Below are 24,016 nucleotides of genomic sequence, written 5' to 3'. Positions count from 1 at the left end.
TTGCTGCCAAATGATCAGACTTTTATAGTTTATTTCTTCATACTAAAAGGGAACAATGCATGCCGTCCACTTTTTTCAAACCAAACATTCAGCAATAGATGATGGAACATTCAGTTGTAATGTCTGATCAATATACTAATGAGATGAGAAAATTACAACCAATTAGTTGACTAGCATTGCAGCAGTAGTGAAACAAAGAAATCTAATAATACCTGTATTGACCTTTAAAAAGCATGTAAAAAAATATACTAATGAAATAAAATTATTTAATGAAACCAAAAGCAAATCCAAAAACTAGATAATACTTGCATGTTGATCCAGGATTTAGGGAGTTCTCCATTTTTAATCACAAAGATTAATAGAGATTCAAAAAATCACTATCAGCTGACAGATCAACCAAGCTAATCGGTCATCCAAATATTTAGATAGTTTTACTTTTATTTACTACACCACTTCTGGGGTGTCAGATGTGCAGCAAATAAATATTATTTTTTAAAAGAAATCATAAGGAAATTTAAAAACAATGTTAAAACAGACATTTCAAAACAGAACAAAATACTAAAACTTGCATGAGCTAACATAAGAAGAACCTAGCCATAAACAGGCCATTAAAAGCAGAATAATAGCTATCCATCAACCCATATTCCCAACAGATCAAATTATGTAATATGGGCTCCAGTGCATCACAAACAGATAAAAGGCGCTTGCAAAACGGCTTTAGATTACTCAGGTAAATCTAGTCCTGCCACATGTTGCACAGAAGGCAAAAAGCCTAAAATGGTCATAGACCAATCAATCTGTTTCAGGTTTTAGAGAAAAATCATTTGCACTCTTAATATGATGTTCAGTAATGCACATGAGCAGTAGAGATCGCAAGTCATCCAAAAACACTTTTTACAGTGCAGCACCACACTACTAATAAACTGCTATTAGTTGTGGGTCTTCTTCTGCTTCTTCTGGGGCATGAAGATTAGATAGGGAATTCCCTCCACAGAGCTTGAAATGGCTTCATGCAGCACAGTGTAAAACAATTAAGTCAACGAAAAATATATATACAATATCCCATTTCACCATTGCATAAAGGATTATCAGTGCTTCCCTATCTCTACTAGAACTACTACTCACACATCCAAGGATTGCATTTGCTCACTTTGTAGCCAATGTACAGTGGTACCTCGGTTTACAAACACAATTGGTTCCGGAAGTCTGTTCTCGTACTTTCCCATTGAAAGTAATGGAAAGTGGATTAATCCGTTCCAGACACGTCCGCGGAGTACTTAAACTGAAAATACTCAAACTGAGGCGTACTTAAACAGAGGTATGACTATACATTCTGCAGCATGTTCAAAGCTGTTCTGGTAGCAGCCTCCTGAGTCTACACAAAATTTATGAAGAAGACACATTTGTCTCCATCTAAATCGGCCTCAAGCTGGTGCTCTTCGGGACATGGAAGGAGGATTATTAGTTGGCAACACAGTTGGTCTTGACACAGCCTGCTGCACAAGAACACACACTGTATGCCACAGGAGGGAAAGGCTCCACGAGTAGCATGCTCAGGAGCCTGGATTCAGTTGTCAACAGCCTTGCTCAGGCCATTGGTCCATCTAACTCAGCATTGTCTACAATGACTGGAAGCAGCTCTCCAGGATTTTAGACTGACTCCCTCCCAGCCCAACCTAGAGGTGTTGGGGATTGAACTTGGAACTTCTGACACTCAGAGCATGTGCAATGACACTCTAAGTTGCATATGCTATTGTACAGTTGTATATACAGAGTCTCCAAATGCCTTAGGCAGGGACAGGATTGGGCCCATTCAATGCAATTACAAAGTAATCTTTGGAACACTTACTTGTCTCCCCATATACCCACAGGCCATGTAGGTAAGAATTGGCTGAAGCATCACCTGCACCGTAGTGGCTTTTTTACTGAGTGTTGTAAGTATGGTAAACAATCCATCTCCAACCGAAATGGCATCCAATCCACCATGAAAATTCTCGTGTTTTGTAAGATGTAAACCACTTGCACCTAGGAGCAATTAAATATATTCCTATCAGCTTGAGGGTAATAAAACAAGCCTTGCTAAACATTGAAGATAAGCTTTGCCCCCACTTAATCTTGGGTGCCTTTTTAACTATTGCAAATAGAATACAGTATATACTGTAAAATCTGTTGCCCAAGAAGTGCATATCATTTAAATAAGAACCCTCTGACAGCATAGTATTAACAAATCAAGTAATTCTGTTGAGACTTTGGGTGTTTTTGAAAACAAGAAAGGAGTTCTTTGGCCTTACCTGGAGATATATTTGGGGTTTACATCTCCCCCCCCCAATTAGGAGACTAATTTTAATTCAGAAAAATTAAGCAACTAACAGAAGGATGATGCACTGAGAAATTGATGAGGCGAGTTTAACACTGGGATTTAAGAGCCCAAGTCCTCACGTGAGTGCTCATGTACCAGATACTGATTTAGGATACAACAATTTTAATATAGGCCACTCCGTGCTGTGTTAAAATATTGCAAATTAAATTAAAAACAAATCAAATTAAAGCCTTTAAATTAAAAGCCCAGAGCCACTAGGCTCTACAAATACAAGCAGGATCTGGTCCTATAATATTCTAGCAGGGAAACTGTCTAAGAACTGATTGTAGACAAGTCCTTTAAGCTTTTTAGCAAACAAGCCGGATATAAAAATAAGTACATTCACTATTAAAATACCTACCAATTATCATTGCCATAGCACTGCTGTTACACTGGCCCAGAGCAGAAAGAATCTGGCTCATAATCTGCTGATTAGCTAAGACTAGGTCGGCCACATATGCTGTTGAGCCTTGAGTACTGCCACTGTTTCCATTGCTATCTTTTCCACCTGAAACCTTTTCTTCATCGGAAACGCTGTCCGTAGTGCTGCTGGCCATTTGAGCCCGAGCGCTATATTCTCTGTTGCTTGAAAGTGGCAGCTGCACTAGGATGTTGACCAGCTTGAGCAAATCGAACATGAGCTGATCCCTCGTCATCTCTCCACAGACTGCTTTGGCATCCCCTGGCCGGATGATATTAGCAAAAAGCCCTCCAAAACATGCTCTAGCACCCACTGAACTGTCGGACCCACTGCGAGACATAACTTTGTCAGCACACGTAATGTAATGGTGCACAAGAAATGTGATGGATTCAATAACAGCAGAAATGGTGCTCACTGAGACAACTTCAAAATTCTGCTCAAGGGTAAATTCCAGAAGCTTCACTTGTGCATCCAGAGGCCCCTGGCCAGCCTGGAAAGCACCCCTAGAAGGGAACGAAATTCAAATTAGGATTATATTCACTCGTGGAAACCAACAATTTGCAAACATTGAAAATGTCCATGTAACAAATGGTTGCCCGCTCTTCCCGTTTGCTTTTCCATTTCCTATGGTTGTATTGTTTTATTACGAGATGAGAAGGTATGATAATAGTACATTTTTACGTAGATAAAAATAGCAAGTGCAACTCTTGATCACATGCAATTCATTCTGCTCTCTCCTTCTAGGGCCAGTATATAGTACAGTGGTTGAGAGTGTTGGATTAGGTACTGGGAGAGCAGGGTCCAAATCCTAACTAGCCATAAAGCTTGCTGGGTAATCATGAAGCCGTGTTACCATCTTTCAACCTAACCTACCTCAAAAGGTTGACCTTATTGGAGGCAAGATGTGATATTATTGTAATAAGAAGTAAAAAGGAAGAGCATAGTCCCTTCCAACGCTACAATTCTGTGAAATGCTGAAAACCAGACAGTAAAAAAATATCTTTTTATAAATTTAGATTTCAACTAGAGATGTGAAGGCCTGGAAAAACGCTGGAAAAATTGTGTGGGGGGGGCTAGAAAAATTGGGACAACCGGGGTACCCAGACCTTCACACCTTTAATTCCAACCCAACTTTGAACCTTAAGTAAAAGCATTTATAATAATCAAAAGTTTACCTCTCCGTTGAAAGAATATGTATTAATTTTAATAAAAATTCACTGAACATCTGAGGGCATGTTGAAGAAAGGTGCACTTGTAAACGAGTAAGAAATTCTTGCATAGCTTGAGTAGCTGTGGGACCAACCTAGGGGGAGGGAAAGGTTTAAAAAGGTATTTTGATTATGTTCTGAAGAATGGCATTTTCTGAAACAGTTCCCAAGCCCTTGTCATTATTGATGGCTGGATAAAAAAATCTTACAAGCTCAATCAGAAACGAGACTGGCGACAATGCTATCCCACACTTTCAGTGGAACATCCACTCTATGCTCCACATCACTAATAACATGTGATGAGATAGTGGAGCACATGAGAAATCCCTTCCCACTGTGTCTTGGAGGAAAGGCCTGAAAGAGGTGCTAACTCCTTCTTAAGATTCACATGTACATGGTGGAAGGCAATAATTACTTTTATACTATTGACAAAGCTGCTACACAGTCATTATGATTAAGAAACAGATAAATAGAGAATGTTGACAGGAAGCAATCAGTCTTCAACCATTCAGTGTTATTTCAGGCAGGAGCTTTTTACCATCCTTATGTGAGCTGAATGCCACCAATATTTGTTTACAGCAAATAAAAATAATACCTGTGGACTATGTTGATTTGTTCCATGAGGGTTGGTTCCCGAAAGAAACTTCACTAAAACATGAATGAGATTGGAATCTGACACCAACAGTTGGGCAGTACTTTCCTGAGATGTAATGGCACTGCTGGGACCAGCTGTAAGAAAAAGTTTTTTAAAAGTAAAATCCTCAAATAGCTATACTGTTTCATCCAGTACAGAAAAGGCCGTGCTCTGTATCGTCTTATGGCACCAGGCAAAGGTTGAGTTAAGGTTTCTGTGGAAATGTTACCCAAAAACTCTTTAGATCAGGCACCCCCAAACTTCGACCCTCCAGATGTTTTGGACTACAATTCCCATCATCCCTGACCACTGGTCCTGTTAGCTAGGGATCATGGGAGTTGTAGGCCAAAACATCTAGAAGGCTACAGTTTGGGGATGCCTTGTTTAGATTTTGTTGTCGTTCTAACTCATGTTACTGAACCTGTGAGTGTTTCAACCTTTCCTGTTTCATCCTTTATTTTGAGCTTTTGCATAATAAATTTTCATTTCATTTCTCTTTCCTATTTTCATTTTTGTAAGGAAAAATGCTGTTGAGCTGCAGTTTGCATGACCGCTAATACGAGCTGCAGGATGACGGCAGAACCGCAGGCAGATGCCTCAGGCAGCCAAGTGAGGAAGTGGGAGCAAGGAGGAGGTAACCAGAGGCAGGCAGGGGGGTAAATCAGTACAGTGTGGCTTTGCAAACCTTCCTGCTCTCCCTCTGTTGCTGGTTGGTTTGGGAGACAGGGTGCAAGGGAGTAGGTCAACGGAGGAAGAGGCGCAGGTAAGTGCCCAAGACATGCCTTCGCATGCCCTTCCAGTCTCCCCTTTGTCTGCCCTTTACTGACAGAAGGAAAAGTGCATTTAAAAATGCACACTTTCTTCCGGCCGTGGAGCAAGAGCAGTGAAAGGCTCTCTGCCCCTCCTCATCACCAGTGGCAGCAGTGACAGAGGGATCTTGGGATTGGGGGTGGGCTGTGAGAGGAGGGGGGAGTTTTGAGCAAACTGTGAGGGGATGGAGATTGGCAATGGGGTGGCGGCTTTGGTTGGTAAGATAGAATGGAAGAATTGGGGTGGGTTAAAGGAAGCAATGCAGGGGTGGGAGCTGAAGGGAGCTTGGGGCAGGGGGCTGGCCATGGTACAAAGGTAGGCAGCGTTGGCAAGGGTTGAGTGGGTTGGTAACCAAAGCAAACAGGAGCAGTAGCCCCTAGTTAATAAATTTACAGTTAACCTAAATAAATTTGCACTTCCCTAATTTTGAGCCCAAGGGGTGATACTATGGATTGCGTTCTTCTACTTTTAGAAGACTGCTAAGGCTGTGTACTTTTGGCTGTACTGGTGAAGGCAGTGGCTCTTACACATGTAGTCAAAGACTCTTGTCAAGAAGCTACTGGACGCATACCACTTCCCTGTTCACTCCTGGGCACAGATTCTGCCTGCAAAACAACCTCTACAACTTTCAGAGCCAAAGAAAGGTCCAACAGCCAAGGAGATGAAGCTGCAGCTCTGTAGCCACATATAGCCAAGCTGGTCCCCGGAGGATCAACAAATGCAATTAAGGAGGAAACTAGAAATTCCGTTAAGGAACTTAAAGTGGACACTTTAAGACTTGCAATTTGGTATGAGCTTCTGAGGCTGGTATCTGCTACCCAGAGAAAATGAGTTAAATTGGTAACTCAGTGAAGATCTCAGAGCAAATGCACCTCTCCATCCACTTAAACAGCAAGTATGTTACGATCCCTTTATCTTCTTTGCACAAGGAAAAAACCCACAAAGTTTTTCACAATATAAAACATGGTTCCTTAAGTATTTAAATATTTAACTCAAACACCCCATGAAACCCCATGAAGGCTTTTATTTTACATTTGCTGTTATTTATACTGGACTGATAATGAGCCTCCTTGTTAAGTTTTTAGTGGCTTAGAACAGATGTGCTAGGACGTCTATCACTTACATTCAAACTAAATCAAACCAATTTTAAGATTTAGTATTTTTAAAAAATAAAACAAATCAAAATTGTATTTTTAACAAAGGCTTTAGAAATGCAACATTCCAGAGGAACTTACAGTTGAATTGCATGTTCGTCATGAGGGTTAGACTATGGAGTACAAGGCACCATGTTCTCAGTAAGGTATTAGGATACCATGCCAGGACAGTCAGGAAGCTAGTTACTGATGCTGTAATAAATACACAGTTCAAAACACAACATATCACAACTGATAGTTGAAGGTTTTTTTTTAATTTATTGGAAACTTCAGTTATAGGGGAGAGGAGAATGAAAATATCACTTTTTAGAAAGGCAAAAGCTGGCAAATATCTGGATCTCCCAAGCTGGAGAATGCACTGAACGACCAATTTGCGTAATAAGCACACAGGTAGGAGATTAAACTGATGTGAGCAAGGCCAGATAAGAAATTTCACAGGTTTACCCACCCAAGAACAAAAATTAACCACAGAACTCTTCCACAGCAGAGAGCTGCCTAGCCTCGACTTTGCAATTTCTTTGCAGAATATATTGAGGCCAAGATTATGTTGCCATGGTTTTTTTTTTGCACCTTGCCTAGAAGACAAGAGGGGCTCAAGTGATGGGAAGCTGCTTCAGACCCCACAAGTACAACACTACACCAATAGTGTAAAAATGCTGTCTTACACTATGTACAAATACACACACACACACACACACACACACACACACACACAGGATGCAGCTTACCTTGATTTAAGGGAATGACAGGTGTCCGGTTGGCATTATACAAGAAAACATCAGTGCAGTTGTCTTTAGTCCCAGTGGACCCTGAATTCAGGCTTAATGTGAGCCATAACTGTAGAAGGGATTCGAGCTAGAGGATAATGGATAATCAGTTGTCATTTTCCAAACATATTTAGGAAAAGGTTATGGAACTCGGAAGTCAGGGATGTGCAATAAATGGGTACCTTAAGAATTCCAACATTAATGTGTCTCCTTTGCTCTCTTGTAACACACTACTACTATTGTAGGGTGTATTTACTGCATTCCGTGTCATTTTGATCTTAAGTAAGCCAACAAGCATATGGTTGGCAAATGGCAAATAAAGAAAAGCCATCTCACTGATGTAACAGTAACTATAACAACCAGTTCAGTTTCGGGAAACTCAGTATTGTTTTTTAAATAAATAAAAAAATCCAGCTTTAGCAAGTTTCACTCTTCCGATGTTGTAAGCAAACCTATACAAACACCAGCTGAACAAGCTGCATTGCACTATTAAACTAAAAAGCCTATCTGAAATTGCCTCAGCATCTGCAGACGCAGCACACGTATTATAGAAACACAAATTGCTTTTATAGTTTGCCACTACAGGCGTCAGCACACTGTCCAAAATGATAAAGCTTAGTTTCTCTAAGGTTTTTCTAACATTGTGTCCTCAAAGTGCAACAGTTACTGTTCAAAAAATTATTTTTATATGTCTGTAATAATTAGCAGCACAGTACAACAGTGGAAACTAAGCTCTGGAGCAATTCTTCACCCAACAGGAAACCTGCCAGCTCTGCACTATATTGCTTGCTCAAAGATGGAACAGTACAGCTATAAAAAGGTATACCAAAGAGCAAGACCGCCTAACTATGACAGTCTGGAAATACACCTGAGGCCATTTTTATTTGTGTAAGTTAAACCAACATGTGATCAGACCTACCGCCCTAAAGGCGTAACACTAGCAGAGAAGAATTTGGCTTACTAATGGTATTGCCCCCATTAATGCATGTATATCATTCTCACAGGCCAACACAGAAAAACTCTCTACGAACAATTACATACCTGAACATGATGGACTTGTAGCATAGAGAAGAGTTTGTTGAAGCATGCACTTAACATTGGTATGGAGGACAGCTGGATAATAAACTGGTTGTTCTGATTTGATGCATGCAGCCCCTGTAACAATGAATCATCTGTTCCACTTGGAGACTGAGTTACTAAAAGCAAAAAACAGACACCAAGGTAAGTTATTTTTAATTGAAAAAGAGAAACTGCATATTGATCTTTGTCACCAAACACACTAATTACTCTTTCACAATATACAAAACAATTCCCCAGAATACAAATTGAACACAGTAATAGGATCTTTAAAAGGACAGCACATGAAGATACTTTGGGTTACACAACAGCTGTGCAAACAGAAGGCCACTTGCACAATAGGGCTTTCCCACCCCAGCCTCACTACCACAGCCCCCTGACCCACTACTAAGGGTCAGGTGATTCTCAAAAATGGCCTGGCATGTGGCACATTGGCTGCAATGGAAGGCAGAATCAAAGAAAATCAAGCAGAAGCAGCTTTCACAAGTACAGTTCATGCAAATAACTATTTTGGTCTTTGCCTTCTTTAAGGTGTGAGGGTGTGTATGCAACTAATTAATTAATTAATTCCACTCACTTCTGAAAAATCACATAGTTAAAGGGCACAGGCCTGGTTATAGAGGAGAGTTTTCCCCTGGTGCCTAAATACATGTTGTGCATGCGTCCTCAGCTAGTAAGGGTAGTTAAAATACTTTGCATTCTAGCTAGCTACCAGATAACTGAGCATTTAGCATGTTGGTTAGCGAGAAAAGATTACAGCAACGATCAGAGATGTTTATTTTTAACTGTGCAAATTTACATGTAGGAGATGTGTTGGTTAAGGCCTGCAGAATGGAATCAGCTTCCAGGGTGGACATCATTTTCAACATCAGTTCTGCTTGCTGTTCAAGTCCAACCTCTAAGCGTGCATCTAAAGCTTTGGAAAGCAGCATAATGTCAGCATTTAAATTACAAATTTGTGAACTATTACACATCTAAACAGTAAACATTTTATCAAATGTTAACAGATCATCATAAAATGCTTAGGCCTATGGTACTGACGGTATCTGTTGGTAGATGGTGTATGAGCTATATGGTGTATGAAAAAAGTAGGACACACAATGCAGATAAATAAAAGCAGATTTTAAGTAAATCCAGAGACTTTGGTCAACAAAGTCAGATGTCTGCCCTCAACCTACAACTGTTATTTTCGGGAGCAAGTTTCAGTTCAATAATTTTTGGAACCAACACCAACTGAATGGGCCTTTTTACTGAACACAACCGGGTTTTTACATTGTAGCCACAATACAGAGAACCACATGTCTAGCTCCATTTGTCCAGCATTTGAACCACCCCCTTTCCTCAATAATCCACAAGGCTTCTGGAAACTGGGGAACCTTACAGTTTTCACTATGTCACAGGTGTGCCAAATATAGCTTTTAGGAGCTACAATATAATAACCAGAACATGCATTTGTATGCCTTTAATTATATCTCAACTGTCTGGCATAGAACATTGCATAATTAAAATATCTAAATAATCATAATGTGACTATCACATTAGCAAAAGCAACAACAGCTCCTCCAACAAGCCAAAATGAACAGTACACAAGGTAAGACTATAGCTACTGCTTACCTTGAGAGACTGATACGCTCACAGTTTGTGACCCATTCTTCTCTGTTGTAACTGGTGGTTTTGCCACAGAGATTCCAACACCTCCAATGTAAGGGTTGTAATTATATGTACCGTAGTCAGCACCCCAGTAATCATACCACGTGCTACTTATAGGCTTTATAAAATAAAATGAGATACAAATTTATTATTTAGATATTTAAATATTTCTATTTTTAAAAACTTTACTTTTTTCTACTGATACATTTTGAAGTAGGATTATAAATGGTACTTTAGAAGTTATAATAAATTGGAATAGCAACATGTTTTGCTAGGCACTGCAGAGAAGCAAATGACAGTAGTATCCTCTAAAGTGTTTTCAAATTAAGTCACAGTGAAGAAGAGGAAGAAGAAGAAGAAGAAGAGGAGGAGGAGGAGGAGGAGGAGGAGGAGGAGGAGGAGGAGGAGGAGGAGGAGGAGGAGGAGGAGGAGGAGGAAAGCGAAAGCATCCAAATACATCATGATGAGAGACTATTTTTCCAAATGCTGATGAATTTTTATTAACAGCCCAATGCATTTGAGCATTGAAGGAGGTATTTTCCAGGAATCTCTGAAAGTGGATGAAGCTCCGAAAGACAGCCTTTTGGCGGAAACACCATGGCCATTTAATAAAAATTCATCAGCATCTTGAGACTTTCTCTTTCACTGGCAGTTCATTCTGTATCACACATAAAAGACTAAGGAGATTACTTTGGAAAAAGTTGCACTGTGTTAAAGATATAAGCTTTTTTGAAAACTCATGCATGCCATACCTTGAAGACTTTCGCTGCAAGGGGATCTTTTTCTAAGTCAATATCTAAAGGATCAATATCGACTTCCATCAGGTCTTGTAGTAACTCAAGATCAATGTCTTTATCTTTTTCCAAAGATGACAGAGGTGGAGTACCTTTAGGTGATTCAAAGAGCTTAATACCACCATGTTCTGTAAAGGTTCATAACAGACAAGACTGGAAAAAGGCTGTGTAACTTAAGGGTCAACCAGTCTACCTAGCCCAGAACTCACATGAATGATTTCTGTAAGGTTTAACAGGCTCTAGTTTTCTACCCATCCTCTGTCACTATATCTAGTGCACCAACCCCGCCCCCCGCAACCTTTGTTTTATCAAGGGTCATAAACTCTGAACTTATTCACTCTAGAGATCTGGTGAACCACTGCACCTGCCATGGGCAGGGTCAAGTTATCAAATATTAAAGAACCAGACAATGTTTGAAACTCCCATTGTTCTAGGCGAATCTTGCAGGGAATTTCATTAGTGCGAGCAGTTTCTGAGCTCTGGGTGCAGTACTGTGCCTAAGATTTCAGTTTAAAACTGCAGAGTGGAAGGAAAGGAAGACCTTTTTCTGCCTCCCCACTTCCAGCTACTGTACGTTCTGAAGACTGGAAAAGAGACCCTGTTAAGAATATTAGGGGAGTGGGCAGGGGAAGGACTAGACCATGTGAAAAATGAACATAATATTTTAGCTGAAGGTCATTTTTAGCTTTGTATTCTCATTATAAAAAAAGCATGCGTAGACATTCCGTTGCTGCACCCATAACCTAGGTTTAAGGTGCCATTTAGCTCCTAGCTTTCATATCTCAGTTCTAACGCTGGAACCAGACTAGTAAAAGGGCATTTTTTGGACCTGCTATTTAAAACACAGCAAGATTCCAATACACAGAGCATCAGGCATCTGTAACACATCTGCCTCACAATGAATAACTTTGTTAATTTAAGTTACAGATAATGATGCCCCGCTTGGGACATTGGCATGCCTTCCTGAACAATTGAGAAGGGACACAGGAGGCTGATGGGGGAAAGGGAGAATTTGGGTGAGTCTACCACCCTCTGCACATATTCCCATAAAGTCTAGGAGAGTCACCTGACACTCTGGAGAGGCTTTCTGGGGATGCATGTGAGTCAGAAAACTTTACTTCCAGGAACCTCCTTAAGTTTATTTATAAGATCTAAGCCAATGCTTTTCATCTTTATTTCAATCACTGCAAACACTGTTTTAACTAAAAACACACACACAAACACTATTACTGATAGAACCAGTTTAGTTATTTGATACCCTTTTTTAAAATTCTGATTTTTTAAAACTGCTTCTGAAATGGTGGTAAAGCTATTGGTTAGATGGCAAAACTGAAGCAACAGTTTGGAAAAGGCTCGTTACCCCTCTGCAAACTATATATTTACCTGTGATGTCATGTGTCAAAGGCTCATCAATAGTTTCTACTAACTGAACTGCAGACTGCTGAAGAGCATCATCCGAGTCTGCAGCTGAAGCCCCTGCCTCTTCTCCCATTGCAGCTTCCTCCATGGCTTCAGCAGCTATAGGAGCCAACAATTCTCCTGAATATATCAGAAAACAATTAATTTACTGAAGTGTTCAAAGAAAAACAAACTAGTGCATATTGCTTGAATACTAGCATTATTCAATTCCATGTTCTGAACTAAGAAGGTTATCATTTCAACATACATCAGACAGCATAATAGCACTCAAAACTGACCATACAAGTTGCATTTGCTTTTATGCCCAATCTAACCATCCAGAAAATTTGCAAGAAAACGTACATACCTCAATAATTCTGTCTATGCAAGACAACTCCAACAAGATCAGACCACATGGTCAAGCAGGCGTCTTATTTCTCAGTGCTGGTGTGGAGGGTGGAAGGCCTAGAAAATCTCACAGCTGGAGCCACAGATCACCCTTCTCCAAACCATCTTTGGGCCTCAGAATTGTCTGACACTATCTCCCCCCCCCCCCAATTGCTTTCTACAGCAGACAGACTAGTTGCCATTTACTGAGGCAGCTGGATGCTACTACATGATGGTCCTGCCAAACTGCTGGAAGTCAACTAGTCAATAAAGTTGTGGCTCATATTCACCCCAAGTTAGTATGTTGGCTATTACGTCTTCCATGCTCCCCACTGTATGCACTACTACTAATCATTAGGCTTGATAAGTATCTAGAGTTTCAACAAACCTGCTAGGATGTCTTGCAGCATACACGTCAGAGAATACTGAGCCCATGCTCCTCCCCAAGAGATATCACCTCTGTTAAAGTCTGTCCCAACCAGAAGCAACAGTAGCCTTTCCAGCTGAGCTTCGTTCACAATTTCACACAAATGAATTGTAGGTCTTGTAGCATTGGCAATTCTAGCAAGAACCTGGAATGGAATTTCAGAAATGAAAGGTTACATGCATAATTCTACCCATAAATGTTTGCTTACAACCATTTATTTATTATGTCAAATTTATAACCCACTTTTCCTCTCTGAAGGGAGCCAAGGGCAGCTATGGGGTATAACATTTCTACCAAAGCAAGACTTGAATGACAATAATGGATTGAGCCTCAGGTATACGGCCTAGTATAACTCAAAGGGACTCTCTCGCTGGAGCTGTGTGGAAATCTATGCCAGCGTTTCTCAACCGGTGTTCCGCGGCACACTACTGTGCCGCGAGACACTGGCTGCTGTGCCGCGACGAGAAGGGCGATTTGCATTGTCATGTTGCTGACCCGCCGGAAAGGACAATGTAAATCGCCCTTATCGTCTGCCCGCCTGGGGTCTGTGCGTGCCGTAATTTAAAAGAAACAACAGCAAGAGCTCAAGAATTTGAAAATTCCCGCGATGGCTGTGATTTGTTCTCGCGAGAGGTCAGCCTTCCCCCTCCCTCCTCCCACACCCCCCCGCTCGCTTCCAGCCTGCCGGTGAGTGATTGCGGGTGGGGGGGAGGAAGAGGACGACGATGGAGAGGCTGCTGCTGCTGCGCAGACAGACACCGAGCGAGAGCGCGCGCGGCAACCAGCGACTGAGCAGGCCCGGCGCAGAGAGCCCGCCAGAGGAGGTGCGCACGTTCGCCGGCCTTCCACAACCGCTGCGGCGGGGGCGACAGAGGGAGAGAGATGTCGCCTTTCTGACGGGAGGCCGAGCGGCGCGGCAGCGGAGGCGGCGACACCCGCCTGAGCAGCAGGTACCGCTTGCGAAGGAGGAGGCCGGCGGGTGGCTAGGCCGGGAGGAGTGAGCGAGCGAGGGCGGGTAGGCAGGCGGGCGGCGGACCAGGCTTGTAGGCCCGGTTTTGGGCCGGGCGGCCTGAGGCGAGCCACCCCCAGGCTGCTTATGACGTGTCCCCGCTCGCTCCGCAGGCTCTGCGCCTGGTGGGTCCGCCTGGCTACCGCGCAGTTCTTCAGTGGCATGCTTTACGCGTCTCCCCTCCAAACTAAACTAAATATAGGGTGGCACAGAGTTGGTGTGCCGCGGGATTTTTTTTCATAGAACAAGTGTGCCGTGGCCCAAAAAAGGTTGAGAAACACTGCACTAGTTGACCCTTGTGGTCCCTTCCAACTCTACAATTTTATGATTCTATGACTAAGACTTGCATGAATGAAAGTCTTTCCACTAAGGCAAAGCCACAATCTGATATAACCCATTGTTTTTCCTTTCAGCATGAGTGCAGAGAGAAAAATGAAGTGTTTGTTTTTGCACGGACATTATCAGGAAAAGGAGCAATGACACACACTTAGTTGAAGATTCACCATGTTTGACTCAAGGGTGAAAAATACTTGCATCTCCCAGATATCTTCCTTCTGTCATATAAAACATGTGCAGGCAATGGGCAATACCTAATTGTGCCCACCCACAAGGGAAACAGATTTCCATGACAAAAGGAGACCCTCCCTCCCTCCCTCCCTCCCTCCCTCCCTCCCTCGGATGACTAAATGCTATCAACTAGGAAATAGCTCCCATTATTATTATTATTATTATTATTATTATTATTATTATTCCACCCTATACCCAGAAGTCTCAGGGCGGTTCACAGAACAAACACCTAGTGTTTGAAGGCTAAAAACACAGAGGACTTTTGGAAGTAGGTTGCTCTCCTCTTCCTCAAGCTTCAGTTAGTTCCCCACCTTTGTCCAGAGCAGATAGGAACATAGGAAGCTGCCTTACAAGGCTCTGGGCTGCTCTGATGCAGTAAGATTGTTCAGGTAGTACAAAGAAGGATTCTTCATGAGTTACTCTTTCTGTTAAAGGTAAGTAAGCAGGTGTTGTGGCCTGGTTTCTTTTGTTCTATATGTTGCCTGTCTGATGTCAACGAGAGATGCTTTCCTGGCTTTTACATGAAGTGGGAAAACACCAACTCCCATCCAAGGAGAAATTCCCTTCAGGCAAGACCAACAGTCGCTTCCTCTGCAGGCTCCCATATACCCTAAACTCTTTTCTGAAGGGCTGGGGGACCCTCCAGAGCAGATGTGGGGCATGCACAGGGGGCATGCACAGTGGAGTTGTGCAACCAGACATCCACTCACGCAGCTCTGGATACCAACCTATTATTTTACATCATGAGATTTTTCTTTGGAAGATCATGCAATTGCAACAAAATGTGTAGGACTAGGATACCAAGTTTAGTTTTTAAAACCTTAGTTTGTCCATCAAATTATTTTCCTTTTGTTCTAAGGGGCTCATGATAGTAAATGTTAGCTAATGTTATCTCCACAGTAACTCTGCAATGGAGATTAGGCTGGGAGATGATAAACTTTATGGCCAAGACAAGAAGGGGACAAGAACCCAAGTCTCCCAACATATATCCATTACACTGGTTCTTGAAAATCATCAGGTAAATATAAAAAGTGCAGCTTGCTGAAATGAAGGCTTCAGGATTTGATATACAGGTGAAAACCATTTCACATGGGAGTTCCATTCCTGGCTCCCACATGCGTCGGCAGAGCATACTGTATAGGTGTGCCCCATCCTGTCCCCACCTCCATTCTGCCTTCTTCTGCACATTGATGTGAGCATCAATTGGACGCGCCTAAAATGATCACCACCTGTACTGGTCTTCCCCTAACCACACAAGATAATCATGTAATATACTGCATACCTTACACACAAACAGCAGTAGATCTGCATGACAAGTAAAATCCATCGACAAAAGGAAAAGTGCCAACTTTTGCACTACTGAAATACAGCGCTCATGTGCCAACGTAAATGGAAGGGGTTCAATTTCTGGAGTTTCTTTTGCAGTTGATACTTCGGTGTCTAATGTAGAACGAGGCCACTCTGCGGTCCGACGTAAACGAATCAGATCCTTAAAGTGCTGTGTGAGTCAAAAGCACAGAATGCATTTGCAATTTTACAACTATTTTTTTTATTAAACAGAAGTTAACATGTTAACATGAAACAATACATAACGAGTTGAATCCAGACTGTTAGCTCCATGAATGGAAGGGCCCCTTCTGTTCACAGAAGAAACTTCAGTATAGGAGGAGACTCCCAATGGAGAAGAGGGGGAAGGAGATTTTGACCTTTCCCTACAGCTGCAGGCATCACTCACATTTTGTTCCAGAAGACCCTGCAACACACACCACTGGGCAGCTTGGGATGTTCCCCCCCCAACAAAAAAATCACTGAAGATTGCTTCTATCCACTTCTACCTAAAGAAGCATCCAGTTCCATTGGTGGCAAGTCTGAATCCAGTCCGTTATTTAACAATTTCAAGTATAATAATAAACCTTTAGGAATACAAAATCTCTAATTTCACTATTATAGTACTTCAAATAATAAATTATAAGTAATGTTTTATTATTATTATCATTAAGGGTGAAGAAGGCCCTATCTTCAAACTTTTGTCAAAAGGAAATAAAGTGATCGTTATTCTACAAGGTAATTTTCATGGATCTACCTTCTCATACCTGCATATAGTCATTTCAGTTTAGAAATGAACACTATAACTCATATTCCATAACATTAACAGGCTGATCATATTTTCCATTGTGATTCAACCGGCCATCAAGCAATCAGTAGCCATTCCTATATCTGTATTCTCCAATCTATCCATTTAAGTAGTTGAGGAGAACTTGAAAAAGGAAGCTACAGGATCACATATCCCTAAATATGTTAAAGATTAAAATGCCAGAACTTTCTTTCCCAAGTGCCATTAGAATAGATATGTGATTCCTCACACTGCCAACACTTGTCCTGCACCAGATTGAAAACAGACTTTTGTTGAGTGAGGTATCATTGAGGTGGTACCTTAAAAGTAATTCTTTTTCAAATGCTCTGCTTAGACTTTCTTATCTATCCTCTTGTCAAGTCATCGTGTTTGCTTGTTATGTCCCAATTTCTTCACTGTCAGTTTGCATTTTTTGGTGTAGAAGGTATTGATCTGATGTGTAGAGATCTTTCCTATTCTAATTGATTCAAGAGGGTTCTGGAAGCTTCTCTGTGCGTTACAAGCTGGTAAAAGCTGGAAGTTTAAAGCTATCAAGCAAGCTTCTATTCTGGCCTACAAACAGACAGAAGGTTCCTGATGTTTGCGTTATTCCTGGTTCTGTTATCTCTTTCACTCAAGTTCATGCTGAATATAAGAACAGGCCAGAAGAAGCCTGAGTTTTACTTTCTGTCTCTCTTTCCTTCTGGTGTGGTGTTCTGTACATGCTTAGGTGTTAAGGTTTTAACTTATTGTAAGTTTAAGTTAAGTCTGCTGCAACTGATTTCTTATGGATTGTGCCGATCCTGAAGATGTACTGGATTTGTGACTATTAAGCTCATTTGTCTTCAGTAGTTAAACTCTGCTGGATGAAGCTAATTGCCCCTAGTCTATTTTTTTGGGAATCCTGCAACGTGTTTAAGTTTTTACTCTGCTAACTATACGTTGAGATCTGCTCTGGATCAATATGAGCACAATTCAAGACATTTACCATAAGTTGAATAACCTATAGGCCTCCATCCATTGCTATATCTAATCAGCAATGACCAGCATGCCAGAGGTTTAGGAATCATGGGAGCTGTTATCTAACAGCATATGGAGGGTCAAGGGTTAGTTCCCCTGGTATGTGTTTACCACATTATCCTTCACTGGCTGAAATAGGAAGAATACTTTCTCTATTAGTTGATGTCCTAACTAGGCCATGTTTCCTGGTTAATACAACAACAACATGTCAAAATATCCAGAAAAGGGGTTGCATCCAAAGGTGTCAGTCATCCAATAGTGTGTCAGATACTAAAACTTCTCTTAGCGTAACCAGAGTGGAAGCAATTTTCAACTATTCTCTTTATCCCCTGCAGCCCCTCTGCACCCCATCTAAACCTTCTCTGGGGAGCCCTCCAATCCTCCTGAGTATTTAAAGGGTGTTAGGTGGCTGTAAGGTGGAGGGTTGACTCCCTCCATGGTCTGCTGACAGAGTCTTTACCAGCAGCTGAGTGACACTGCTGGATACAGCCCTATGAGTGTGCTGGTTCACCTTCACTACAACTTACGCATAAAGTGGTATCACCCTCCAATTCTTTCAAAAGGATCAGGTCTTACTTTTTAATCTAGACATACTGCCCAATATGCCTATTATGTTAACCTGACAGTATATACCAGGCATGTCCAACTCTATAGAGACTGCAATCTACTCCCAGTATAATAAAAGTGGCAGTGATCTACCCATTGTCATTGCCCATAGTTGTTGGCCTTTTTTAGGGGGAGAGGCCAGAGTTGTTGAGCTTTTCTTGGTGGGAGAGACCACCCCTCCCTTCTTCCCCCACTCTGCTGCAGACGAGGGGGGGGGAATCTTTAACAGCACCACCAATGGGACATAGCGCTGGGGGCGGGGTGCATCATGATCGCTCAGGAGCAACCAGGCAATCTCTTTTTTAACTACCGCGATCGACCTGGAGAACCCTGCAGATCTACCTGTCAATCACAGTCAACCGGTTGGACATTGCTGGTATATACCGTAGAGATGGATATTCACCTTTCTGCTTCATCTTGTTTCAACATGTAGGGCAGATCCAGTCTCTCATAGCTGCCAAACTAGAAGTGTCTAAAATAGGGAAGCTAGCTTCTCCAGGTATTTAGGGCCTCCTTGGCATTGTAATGGCAACTCTTGGCAGTTTTCTCCTCCTGTGTTAAGTTTCTACAAAGTATCTGCCAATACTTCAAAGCACACTCCCCAACTCATAAGAAGATAGAAATAATCCTTCAATTCATCATCTTCCACAAACACCGCATTAGCAAAATAAAAGTATACCCTCGATCTAAAGAACATACAGTGCATGGAAACAGCAGAAATCCATGAAGTCTGCAGCTTGCATAATGCTTTAGGAGACTAAGTTATAACTGAACTACCTACTTCATGTGGAAGAATCCAATAGAGCAATATCAAACTTTTCCTATATTCTCAGTAAAATGTCAGCAGCAACAGGGAGATTTGCAGAATTTTTTTGTTAATATATGGTTCGTAGGAGCTACTCGTAAATTTACAGAATTACTTACTACAGAGTTCTTATTATTTCCTAGGTGATACTGAAGCTGCTAATTTAGGCACATCCAAGAGATTAAAAGCTGCACCTCCTGACATTGTGAATGTATTCCTTTGAACAGCATACTTCTATGCCGTATCACAACTGCTTTTGAAAGTCCCCCTCGGTTTCAAAAGCAGTTTGCTATGCGAACTAGGAAGGGAGGGGCCTGCTGTTTGAGATATGCAAAGCCAAACCCATGCTGGGCCACAACACACTGGGTTTTAATATAACGTTTGAAATAATCTTTGTCTGATTAATATTCTACAGCCTTTTAAATGTGTCTGTGGAAAGGGGAGGTTATTGTTTTATTGCTTTGTTTTCTCTACTTGGTGTTATCCTCTATTTTATTCTCTGAACTGCCCTGAAATCTTATGATGAAGGGACGTTTATAAAATTAACAAATAATTAAAAATGTAACATTTAAATGCATCTAATCTTTGCCTTATTCTATAAGCAGATTCATAAGTAGTGCTGCAGATTATTTATCATAGACCAACACCATACTACGTAAGTCTCCAAAATAGTTTTTATCATGAGGAATTAACAGGTGCCTATGTAAGAATTAAATGAGGAGCAGTTCCAAAACCAGATATACATCAGGTGATTGAATTAGCAAGCAGATTGGGCCTTAAGAGGCATAATGGAATGATTTTTGTAAAAAATGAACCTAGAACATATTTGAATTTGCAGAAACAGTTCTTTCTGCACAAGACAATAAGTATAATTGCAGAACATCATACCTTTGACGTGGCCTGTTTTAGTTTTGCCTGTTCTACTAAAAGTTTATAGGATGATCCTTTGTTGCTTTGTATTTTCTCTTTTTCCATCTGTTCCACCAAAGCCTTCTGTTTTGCTTTTAGTAAGTTAAGTTGCTAAAAGAAAATGTTAACAGACGTAATATGAAAATGTAAGCAATAAGATGCAAGATAGATATGCACTTTCATATGATGGTCAAGTTAAAGTTTTTAATTTTTAGTTTTTATATTTCCAAAACTTTAACAGACTGCCAACAGAACTGAACTATAAAACCAGTTCAAACAGCAGCTTTAAAGCTACAGAAACTGGTGAGCCTTCACTGACTGTGAAAAGCAGTGAGTAATTGCCATATACCTGTCCTCAAGGCCTAGAATTTTAGATGGCTGGACAGGGAATAGTTAAATAATTGCCATATGTAAACCAGTGGTTTCTAAACGTTTTTGCCACATTCCTCCCACCAAAGTTTCAGACTCATGTGAGCTCCTGTTCTCCCCAGGTGGTGGAAATCTACTCCACCCTGCAGAGCACACATAGGATCTCCTCAGGTCCCTTGTCTGCAATTATTGTATTGTCAATATTTGCCACACTTGCATAACTTTCATATAGGTTCATGGTTGCTGTGGGAAAGCCAGGCACCTGGAATTTCCTCCAACTTGTCCCTTTGACTCAGTGATCTCCGGCTATTTGTTTGCTCACTACCCCAAGGTGTACAAAAATCAGGAAATCACACCTCAAAATCAAAGCAGGGTTATCAATCATAACAGAAATCTCAAAACCACTATTATGAACTAGAAGTTACCTGTTTATGATGAACAAGCTGCTTTCTGATCTTTCTGGAATATAATCTATCTAAGCTACTGTTGCCTTTTGAAGACCTATTGAGGCTTTGTGTGTGTAGATTGTTATTAATGAAGCTCCACTGATTGCCTACAAGAAAAGAGTATGTTACTTAACAGTTGACAGAAAAAGCTAGATTTTTGCCACATACAAACTAAACACCCATTATGCATGTCTAGCACAGCAAAGATAACCTGTAATGTTCAGGTTCTTTTAACAACATGAGATTTATTATATATTATGCACATAAAACAAAGAACAAAGTGTTAAGATTAATCTACATAGACAACAGACCTTATCCAAAGCCCCCCACCCGCAGCATGATGAACCCCCATAGGATAGATTTCCAGAGTGCATAATGGAGCCTTCAACTGCTGATCCTCAGACAGGTACACCACAAAGCACACAGTAATTTCTTCCAACCAAACAGTCTTCCAACCAAAGGGTCATGAGATCTACATATGCAGGTGACATTCCCACTGGAACAAATGGTTGCATGTGCTATCAGAGTTACCTGTGCACATAGGTGCCAGCTCCGTAGGGCCCTGGGTGCCCTAGCACCCAGAAAATTCCCCATGAAGGGGCCAGGCACCCACAAATTTCAGTGCCAGGGCCATGCACTCTGCATGTCACCCACGGCCCCAGGCATGCACAGCCGCGGGGCCAAGCTGGCACTCATGCTTCTGTATAGCTAAGGGCTGCCAAGGAAGGTGGTGGTAAGGACTCCAATACGTCCTACGGAGACTCACCCTGCACATATTCAGAATTCTTATTTCTATTTCTCTTCTAGGGGTGGTATCCAACCAAGTACTTCTGCTAGCGCAGGGATTTCACTTGTGCAACTGAACTTTCCCTCCCTCTTCTCTCTCCATGCACCCTCTGCAAATCTGCTCTGGAAGGTTGGGGGAAACCCCAGAACACATTTAGGGGGCACAGGAGGTACACAGGGAGAGGAGAGGGAAGGCAAGCTCTGTTACGCAGCCAGAGGTCCTTGCGGTAGAAGAATTCCTTTGTTGAAGAGTCTTTTTCTGGGGCTCAGAATTATCCTAAAAAAATAAAGGACTCATCCCAGGATTTTCTTGTCTGATTGATGGGATGCCTTTCTCCTCCACAGGCCAGGAGTAGCAATAAAGCACACTTATAAAATTATTGTGCTACTTCTAGTTTAAAGTTGACCACCACTTGCACAAGTAAACAGGCAGGAAGGAACTGAATGGGGTCATCCTCCATGTGGTGAGACACAGTAAGTACACCTCATTTACATAATCCTGCCTAGTGGAATGAGTGATTCCATCCTCCACTGCAGAAAATGGTAGGTGAATGCAAAGCACTGTCAGATTGCCTTGTGCATTACAAACAGCTGCCAAGAAAGGTGGTGGTAAAGGCTCCATTATGCCCTATGGAGATTCTCCCTGCATGTATCCAGTATTGTTTATTCCCATTTTCAAAGTTGCTTAAAAGTAATCATATGGACATTTTACAACACTCTGCCTTTTACAAATTGCACATTTAAACTAAGTTATCTAATCTCAAATAAAAATTACAAGCAAGCTTTGCCATATTAAGTATATATATATTGCACCTGTCAAGAATCTGTCTCTCTCTTTTCCATTCAAAGGCTTCTTAGCTGTAGCTGCTTCATCTTCCACAGTTGCCACGTAGTCTAAGAGTCTGGATACCAGCATTACAACCCAGCTAATCATAGGAATGTCTAGAACACCTTTAAAATAAGACAATTTGATTAAGTGATTCAATAAAAAACACTTCAGCTAAGAAAAAGAGTGATGGGAAGGGGCATGGCTCATTAGTAGATCATCTGCTTTGCATACAGAAGGTTCCAGGTTGAAACCACAACATTTCCAGGTAGGGCTTAGAACAGAGCTTTCCAAACTGTGTGTCGTGAGTCATGTTAGTGTGTTGGCTGTAGTGTGTTGCGCAAACACTCCCTGCGCTCCTCCTGGGACTGGAAAGGGATTAGTTTAACCTCTGGCTAGTAAAACTGGATTACTGTGTCATGAAATGATGCATGTCTAAAAAGTGTGTCACCATGAAAAGTTATAAAAGCTCTTGCTTAGAATGTCCTGTCTGTCGCCTGGTGAGCTGTTGCCAGTATGTCAACAGGACTGAGGCAGAATCACTATAAGGCAGTTTCCTATGCCCCTATGGAAACAGAGTAAAGGATGTTTCTACAGCCAATTCAACAACAGTTTATGTTTCCCTATGCATTGTAAGCCTTGAAGTATGTAGAAAAGGTGCACATTCAAACAGGTTAGGGAAAGCATTCTTATATCCAGAATGAGTATTTTGACCTTAGGACCAGGGCCTAGTGATCGTCCATGCACAAGGGTTTTCCAGACACACTTTGTGCTGCAGCACCTTGTACTCCCCTCAATCCTCACATTTAGGGGACCTCCTAGAAGAGCAATCAATGTAGCTGCAGGAGGTGGGGCAGAATAGCCAATCCCCTTTTCTGTGATCAGACTGAAGCACAGGCCGCTTAATCCAAGCTATGGCACTGTGCACCCCTGAATGGCTATTTAAACCAAAATGCAACAAAACAAAACCAAAGCATTGAATGTCAGACCAAAAATGAATCATTTACTTCTGTCACATGTCATTACCACAAAATCCTCTAAAGGTATTTTAAACCCTAATCAAAATACACCAAAAAATTAGCCAGCGAGTAGAATAGATCATTCTCTCTCTCTTTTTTTCTCCCCACACTGCAGGCAAAGCACAACCCATTGCATCAATTAAACTTTCACCTGACCTGCAAAAATAATCAAAGTAGCAGTCAGAGATAGTGTTTTAAATACCAAAGTTGGTGAGGGAATATATTTCATGAAAACTACATAAATCTATATTACCTTCTGTGCATCTGTGGGTGGGTAGCTGAGGTTGAAGAGGGGACAACAGGTTATCCAACAGATTCAGCAAACTTTCTAAGACACCAGTATTGCTGAGTGATCTTTGGCCAATGCAAGAAAGTAACATGAAGACCCTAAATATATACATAAAAAGTATTTTAATTTTTTATAAAAAAGATCCTTTGAGATGCAACTCAAATTC

At 41.4% G+C, this 24,016-nt stretch overlaps 1 protein-coding gene across 8 annotated transcripts in view; it reads right to left on the bottom strand.

The window, feature by feature from the left end:
- Positions 1-24,016, bottom strand: part of BIRC6 (baculoviral IAP repeat containing 6) — a 142,621-nt gene that overhangs the window by 69,855 nt on the left and 48,750 nt on the right. For 5 of the 8 annotated variants that reach the window (XM_035108256.2, XM_035108258.2, XM_035108262.2 and 2 more), the window contains exons 31-47: positions 23,815-23,948; positions 22,530-22,667; positions 20,910-21,037; positions 20,095-20,226; positions 15,945-16,160; positions 13,048-13,231; positions 12,258-12,413; positions 10,833-11,002; positions 10,045-10,198; positions 9,230-9,346; positions 8,395-8,549; positions 7,315-7,441; positions 6,668-6,778; positions 4,584-4,717; positions 3,956-4,083; positions 2,721-3,283; positions 1,850-2,025 (exon numbers count right to left, since the gene is read on the bottom strand). In XM_035108256.2, the coding sequence (XP_034964147.2) occupies positions 1,850-2,025; positions 2,721-3,283; positions 3,956-4,083; positions 4,584-4,717; positions 6,668-6,778; positions 7,315-7,441; positions 8,395-8,549; positions 9,230-9,346; positions 10,045-10,198; positions 10,833-11,002; positions 12,258-12,413; positions 13,048-13,231; positions 15,945-16,160; positions 20,095-20,226; positions 20,910-21,037; positions 22,530-22,667; positions 23,815-23,948 (2,923 nt within the window). The remainder of the gene's footprint in view (positions 1-1,849; positions 2,026-2,720; positions 3,284-3,955; positions 4,084-4,583; positions 4,718-6,667; positions 6,779-7,314; positions 7,442-8,394; positions 8,550-9,229; positions 9,347-10,044; positions 10,199-10,832; positions 11,003-12,257; positions 12,414-13,047; positions 13,232-15,944; positions 16,161-20,094; positions 20,227-20,909; positions 21,038-22,529; positions 22,668-23,814; positions 23,949-24,016) is intronic. The other 3 variants (XM_035108260.2, XM_035108261.2, XM_035108264.2) reach the window with 2 other exon arrangements.

This window comes from Zootoca vivipara, chromosome 3 (assembly GCF_963506605.1).
Source record: "Zootoca vivipara chromosome 3, rZooViv1.1, whole genome shotgun sequence".
In the NCBI taxonomy this organism is placed as follows: domain Eukaryota; kingdom Metazoa; phylum Chordata; class Lepidosauria; order Squamata; family Lacertidae; genus Zootoca; species Zootoca vivipara.
Note: the sequence above shows the minus strand (reverse complement) of the source record. Positions and strands in the feature narration are given on the sequence as shown.